Source organism: Battus philenor, unplaced genomic scaffold (genome assembly GCF_028537555.1).
Source record: "Battus philenor isolate CCGP_79_NKW_IND1 unplaced genomic scaffold, ilBatPhil1.0.hap1 SCAF_17, whole genome shotgun sequence".
Classification (NCBI taxonomy): Eukaryota; Metazoa; Arthropoda; class Insecta; order Lepidoptera; family Papilionidae; genus Battus; species Battus philenor.
The window spans coordinates 2,031,628-2,038,904 of NW_027181679.1; the positions used below are offsets into that span (position 1 = coordinate 2,031,628).

The 7,277-nt window shown below is 34.6% G+C and overlaps 1 protein-coding gene across 1 annotated transcript; it reads right to left on the reverse strand.

Annotated features, from left to right (window-relative positions):
* Positions 1–534: 534 nt before the first annotated feature.
* On the reverse strand, positions 535–1,497 carry LOC137920012 (adhesive plaque matrix protein-like). Its single transcript, XM_068763246.1, has one exon. It carries the CDS (start codon positions 1,495–1,497, stop codon positions 535–537), a length of 963 nt encoding a protein of 320 aa, XP_068619347.1.
* Between the last annotated feature and the right edge of the window lie 5,780 nt (positions 1,498–7,277).

Genomic DNA, 7,277 nt, shown 5'->3' on the forward strand with positions numbered 1-7,277 from the left:
GCGGAAATGCCATATAGCGCACAAATAGAAGGCAGCTGAAAGATGGATGTCTACTGTAAAGAAAAAACCTTTTTCTTTAAATAAAATGCCGCAAAACATTATTGGACTACCACTAACAAAATTTAAAACGCATATTTAAAATAAATTTACGAAAGCTTATTATTTAATAGATGAATATTTAAATGATTGGAATCCTTGGCAGTGGTGTCGTCTTATTTTGATTTCATTTAGGCTATGTCTAATAAAGTGTATGTGTAAAAAATTTGTATGAATATTTATTAAAAAATGTGATGTTAAAGAGTTTTTTTTGCATCTTCTCCACAACTCTTATACCTTGCGAAGAATAAATAGATAATAAGTTGAAGATCAATAAGAGTTATGTTAAAAGTTCCAATTTTGAATATTATTTTTTATTAATGTTGTCGAAAGATGTTGTACGAAAACCGCTTTAAATAGATTTTTTTTTAAATATGAGGAAGGGATATTCAACTTGTCGATTCGCTGGGCTGTTTTACTTACTTTCTTTTGTTGATCTCATTCCTTATACGATTTCGTACAGAAATCCTGAGCATGGCCCTTTACATGGTTGAGCGACTCTACCGCCTTAACATGATTCACGTAAGACATCACTGGCATGACTTCATTGACGTAAGACATCACTGGCATGACTTCATTGACGTTAGGCATCACTGGCATGACTTCATTGTCGTAAGACATCACTGGCATGACTTTATTGACGTAAGACATCATTGGCATGACTTCATTGACATAACACATCACTGGCATGACTTCATTGACGTAAGACATCACTGGCATGACTTCATTGACGTAAGACATCACTAGCATGACTTCACTGACGTAAAACATCACTAGCATGATTTCATTGACGTAAGACATCACTGGCATGACTTCATTGACGTAAGAAATCACTGGCATGACTTCATTGACGTAAGACATCACTAGGATGACTTCACTGACGTAAGACATTCCTGGCATGACTTCATTGACGTAAGACATCACTGGCATGACTTCATTGATGTAAGACATCACTGGCATGACTTCATTGACGTAAGAAATCACTGGCATGACTTCATTGATGTAAGACATCACTGGCATGACTAAATTGACGTAAGACATCACTGGCATGACTTCATTGACGTAAGACATCACTGGCATGACTTCATTGACGTAAGACATCACTGGCATGACTTTATTAACGCAAGACATCACAGGCATGACTTCATTGACGAAAGACATCACTGGCATGACTTCATTGACATAAGACATCACTGCCATGACTTCATTGACGTAAGACATCACTGGCATGACTTCATTGACGTAAGACATCACTGGCATGACTTCATTGACGTAAGACATCACTGGCATGACTTTATTAACGCAAGACAACACAGGCATGACTTCATTGACGAAAGACATCACTGGCATGACTTCATTGACGTAAGACATCACTGGCATGACTTCATTGACGTAAGACATCACTAGCAACTTCTTCTTTTCATCTAGTGGATGCCCACTGCAAGAAATAGGCCTCCTTCAAAGATCGCCACAATGCCCTGCGCCACCCGCATTCAGTGTTTTCCCGCGCTTTCACGCTCCGTCTATTTATTATAATATATTACACTTGCACGGTCGTTATATAAAAGTTATCGCAATAGTGAGTCATCAGCCTAAGAAACAAGCATGAATATCCAAGGCCCAAAAACTGTAATTATGATGCGAAAAGTACGCAGTAACTAATAATAATAGATATTAAAAGTTTACGCTAGGGTTGTCAAGCATTTGTTTTCATTTTAGCAATTTTTTTTCTTTCTTTTTTTAATGCTTTTGTTTCTCTCTCTCTCTCTCTCTTATCCATCACAGTTTCTTATTTTCTTTCTTCTTTCATTCTTCACATTATCAGTATTTGTTTAAATTTAAGTCACGCATCCCATCCCATCTTTCGCCGCTTCTTGCAAATTTACAATTTTGATTTATTTTCTTCATTATTGTTATTTACTTTTGTTTACATTATTTTCAATATTATGTTTACTTATACTTTTACTACTTACTTATATTTACTTATCCTTACTCTACGTCAGATGTTACAAAATTGATACTGCCGCAAAAAAGAAGTTAAAAATAATATTGTTGTTGGTTTAAGTTTCCTGATTGAAGAAAAGCTTCTGGTTTAACTTGAAAGATCTGATTTGCAGACAACATAAAGAGAGAGCTGTTACGTTGGCTACATGCCGACCTTTCGACGTTTAAACGAACAGTACTTCGATGCAGAAATCTTACGTTGTACTTATCTAATGCTTTCACCATTTATATATCTATGTTTTGTCTTTTCACTGTAAAATACACAAATCAGCAGCTATCTTGTTACAGGAATACTGAACATGTTAATAATTAGAAAAATTAATACGTTGTTTAAAACTAAAAATGGGCTGTGATTTTTTTTTTATTATTATAAGGTGGAACGAACTGTTCTGGAACGTAAAGATAATTTTGTAAAAACCTTAATGGAAGAGCGAAGGCTCCGCTGCTACAAGAAATACAGTTTGCTTAAAAGTAAACGTTAAATACTTCGTACCTATAAGTACATAGTACTGAAACATGATATCGAAATGATTTTTTTTTCTTTATTATCACTTCTATCTTCTCTGTTTACTTCCAAGTTTAAACCATTGCAAAACTAATGTGTGAGATTCTTCCTAGGGCCTGTCTTAATATAGTAACACTAAGCCCGAAGTAAAGGTGTGTTTATTCATTCGATCTTCGTTCATATTGATATCGTAAATGAAGAATTATATTTCTGTGAAATTCCCCTCTTCGATGCGCCGCTGACGGTGACGTAATATTGCTGCCATAAAAACTATGTAAATAAAGAATTATATTTCTGTGAAATTCCCCTTTTCGAAGCGCCGCTGACGGTGGCGTAATGTTGCCCCTACAAAAATTTAGCGATTTCCGCGATGCGCTATACTTGAAATTTTAATAGTGCCATGTCTCGTGACAGTATCATTGCAATTATAGTATTAATTTATATTTTGGTGATAGTATAGCATTGGTAAATTACATACAATATATAATCGAACAAAATTGCAGTCGGTTACTGTGAACTTGATTTTCTATTTAGATCATTTCATTCTTAACCCGAACGCACAACGTACTATGAATTATAAAGATCTTTAAGTTAATATAAGCGTTTGTCTTATCCATATAACGATGATGGGTGGAGATTGCCCATCTCTCATAGATTGTTTTGTTTTATTATTTTTATTTAATTTTGTCACATAAATTATGTGTCCGAAATAAAAAAAATATTATATACCATCCAAACGGTTTATTTAAAATCTATCGGTGAGGTCTATATCCAGCAGTGGACATCCTGCAGCTAAAATGATGATGATGATGAAGTGAACATAGTTTATAAATAAACTAATAGTTACAACAGATATAAGCGGCATACACGAAACCAACTATATTTTTTTTTCCTCTCGTACCCCTATCTTTGGTGGGACAGGAACTTTACGGGCAATTTTTTTTTCACATAGTTATTTATTATTTCCATTCTCTCCTTTCGTTCTTGGAATATTCTTTCAATCTATTCTTTCATGCCACATTTCTGCTATCTTTCCCTTTTACTCTGTGACCTTTCATTCCTCCCTCATTACATGTTACATTTTATCTTTATTTCTTTTCGTTTACATTTTTATCACATTTTGAGTTACATATTATCACATTTTTTCTTATTGTCTATTTAAAATTTTTCTTATTTTCTTTAATTTTTATTTTTTTTTGTATCACTTTTTTAATTATTTCCTTGCAGTATGAGAGGAATTCTTCTCTAGTATCCTTTCCGCCTATCAGGGAGGCTTGAAACCAACTATTACTTAGGTATGTAGTTAAGAAAAGAGCCAAGATCATCGATGTAGTTTAAAGAATTGCACGTCTGAAGTGTGAATGAGCGGAGCATATCGCTCTTTCAACCAATGGGTGTTGGGGCCGAAAGGATCCGGAGACGCGGAGTAGTGAGTAGATCTTCCACTATGTTAACCAACGACATAGCAAGTCGCGAAAGGCAGCTACTATACTACATATGTCTCCCATACTATATTCGCACATTTAATATATACCATAATGGCACAGCTCTTCACGGGTCACGGGGGGTTCTCTGAGTACCTTCACAGGTTCAAGCTCAAGGAGGACCCTTCGTGCTTCTATGAACCGGGCGTGGGCCAGACCGTGGTCCTCCTTGTGGCCCACTGTCCGGCGTCCGGAAGACTGCGCGCAGATTCCGAATGCCGAATGGGCAAAAAGATAGAGGAAAGGAATGTCTCGGCCATCATGCAAGACGAAGGGGAGAGAGAATGCTTTCTCAGCTACTGCAGGAAGGTGGTAATAAATGCAATAGGTAAAAATAAAACAAACACTAAAATATAGAAATAAAAGGAATATAGTAGTACCAAAAATAGTGCAATAAATAGTATAATATAAGATGATAATTAAAAAGAAAATACGTGTTAAATATTTGAACAATAAATGTAATGTTGCAAAATAAAATAGTAAGGAAACCTAGATGTAGTGGTTGAGGATGGATGTATGGCTAATGGAATGAAAGAGAAAGACTGGGAAAATTGTAGAATGAAAGAAACAGTACGACAGATAAGATGATACATGAAAAAGAAGAATGATAATAATAAAAAATATAAATAAATTACTAGAAATAAAAAGTCCCTGTCCCACACGAGATAGGGAAACGAGACGTCCCCAACAGCGGGGACCATTTAAAAAAAAAAAGCTTAGGCCGTTGGGGCCGGAAGGTTCTAGAGTGCCGAACACGATCAGACGCGGAGTCGCGCTTCACAAGATAGATCGACGACAGTTAAGATCGCTAGAAGTCGATGGATACAGGCAGCTTTAATTGGCCATCGCTGCTATCCTTGAGGGAGGACTATGCCTGGTAGAGTGCGTCCATCGACTGAAAAAGAAAAAGAAGATGTAGTTAAAAAATAACGCTATATTGTAAATAAAGATTTTGATTTGCGCGTAGAAATAAATATATAAAGTCACTTCAAAGAGCAAGACCAAAGAGGTTTGTCATGATAAAAAAAGATAAACAGACTAGTGACAGCCCTAGAGATACCAATTAAACCGAGTATCTCGACAGTCGTAAACAAATTAATATTACAAAATTTGCCAGTTGAGTTCCACAGCGTCCTCTATTGGAGTAACGACATTTAAAACGATACTAACTAATGATTACAGTTCAAAGCTCTGGAAACGAGAGACAATATGAAAAGTGTGCAGTATTTACGATTATATAGGATGATTGTATAAAACTGCTATTAATTAATGTATGGTAACCGTGTTCAAAAATAAATGTTTTCAGAAATAATATATAGCCTAATGATAGTGATGGCCGTTGGAGCCGAAAGGTTGGCGACTACGTGCCTGTAGACCTGGTGTAGGCAGGTACCCCCATTAGGTGAAATGGTGACAATTAATGTCGCGGGAATTCGCAGGATACGGTCAGCACAGGGCTGATCATCGTGGTGATCTTATAGAAGATGTAAACCTTGCAATGCAAGTCCATCAATTGAAAAAGAAGAAGCAAGAACAAGCATTTACCGAATTCTAATAACTTCATGTTAAAATTAATTATGCCATACTATCCGTCCCTGTATGCTGTCCCTGCATTTCAAGTGAAATCATAATTTAATATATTTAGTTTAATTAATTTTAGAGTAATCACTTTATGTAGAATATTTGAAGTAGATGTAAAAGTTCCTTAAAGATTTTATAAAAAATAAAATAAAATTACTCAAAGCGTGTGACGAGAATCGAACTCGGAACTCCTTCGGAATCTTCACATATATACACATAGTTATGTGTATGACATATATATATATATATATATATATATATATATATATATATATATATATATATATATATATATATATATATATATATATATATATATATGAAAATGAATCCCAAAACATTGGTTACGTCATAATTTAATTAATAATTGACCTAATCGAAGGTTCGTACACCAAAAAAAAAAAAGGAAATTGAGCGGAAATTGAAAAAATTCCAAATTCAAACTCTGTTGAATCTTTGTACATTTGACAGTTTAGGTTTAGATTTCAAGCGTTTCCCATTTCTCTCGTTATAAATTTATATTGTCGTTGTTTTTTGTTTTTAATTTTAGGTTGAGGTTTTATTCATTTTTTACAACATCGTCCGGCCACTTTCGACTCGGCGATAATTGTCTCTTATTACAATTATTGGCATATTCCATCAATACATGATATACATTTTTCATCACACCATACACACTAACTTTGGAAGAGTCCGATTATTGCATTAAATGAGAAATTTTATTTAAAGTAATTTGTCCAGATCTGTTTTAAAATAAATATTACCTAGTTTTAATGCATTTAAAATCGGCAAACCACGGCATACGAAGATGCTCTATTTGTAACTCTTAACTTTTGATGACTTAAAAATTTCATTGCAAAACCCAATTCCTTACGTACTTTTTTTGCAAATTTATCTGACTTATTATTACCCAGTATGTCTTTATGAGCTGGAACCCACTGCGCTTTCAAGCTGCGTTTTATTACTTGCAATATTTTTTCTATTACATAAGCTCTACCTCTGATTTAACAGCTGCATCTGGTATATCAGTATTAAAAAAAGTATTTCACATTTAATCAATAAACGAAATGATCATATTGAAATGTTAATATGTTTATTTTTCTTTAATACGGGTAAGATAATTGTGCCAGTACAATTCTGTATGAACAGCTGGTATATTTATAAATAATTGTAATGTAAAAATCGAAATAATATTGTCAAGAAACATTTATGTTTTCTTGTATTACATTTGCATACTATAATCTACTAAAATTAAAGAACACATTACAATGTAAATTGTAAATAAATAAATACTATAGGTAATTTTTTTTTATTGTAACTGTATCTCAGCGTAAACAACGGGGGCGTAGTAATAAAGGGAAATCAACAAGGCCGATAATCGCTTGGATAATAAGTTGACAACTCACGCGCCGCGGACGGGTGATTGCGTGGACCGTTAGCGCGATTTACGACCATCGATACGTCGGGTGCTAACCGGACGCCAAATAGGGGCTTCACGGCGCGCTGTGACAGATGGAGAGACATTACGCTGTCGGTCCCAACGAACGGTATTTGCGAGTGCTCGATACCGTTTTATTTTAGTAATATGCTCCTATACTAAAAACTAT

Bases quoted from the DNA above. Each gene is read 5' to 3' on its own strand.
- LOC137920012 (XM_068763246.1), bottom strand. From the start codon at position 1,497: ATGTCTTACGTCAATGAAGTCATGCCAGTGATGTCTTACGTCAATGAA.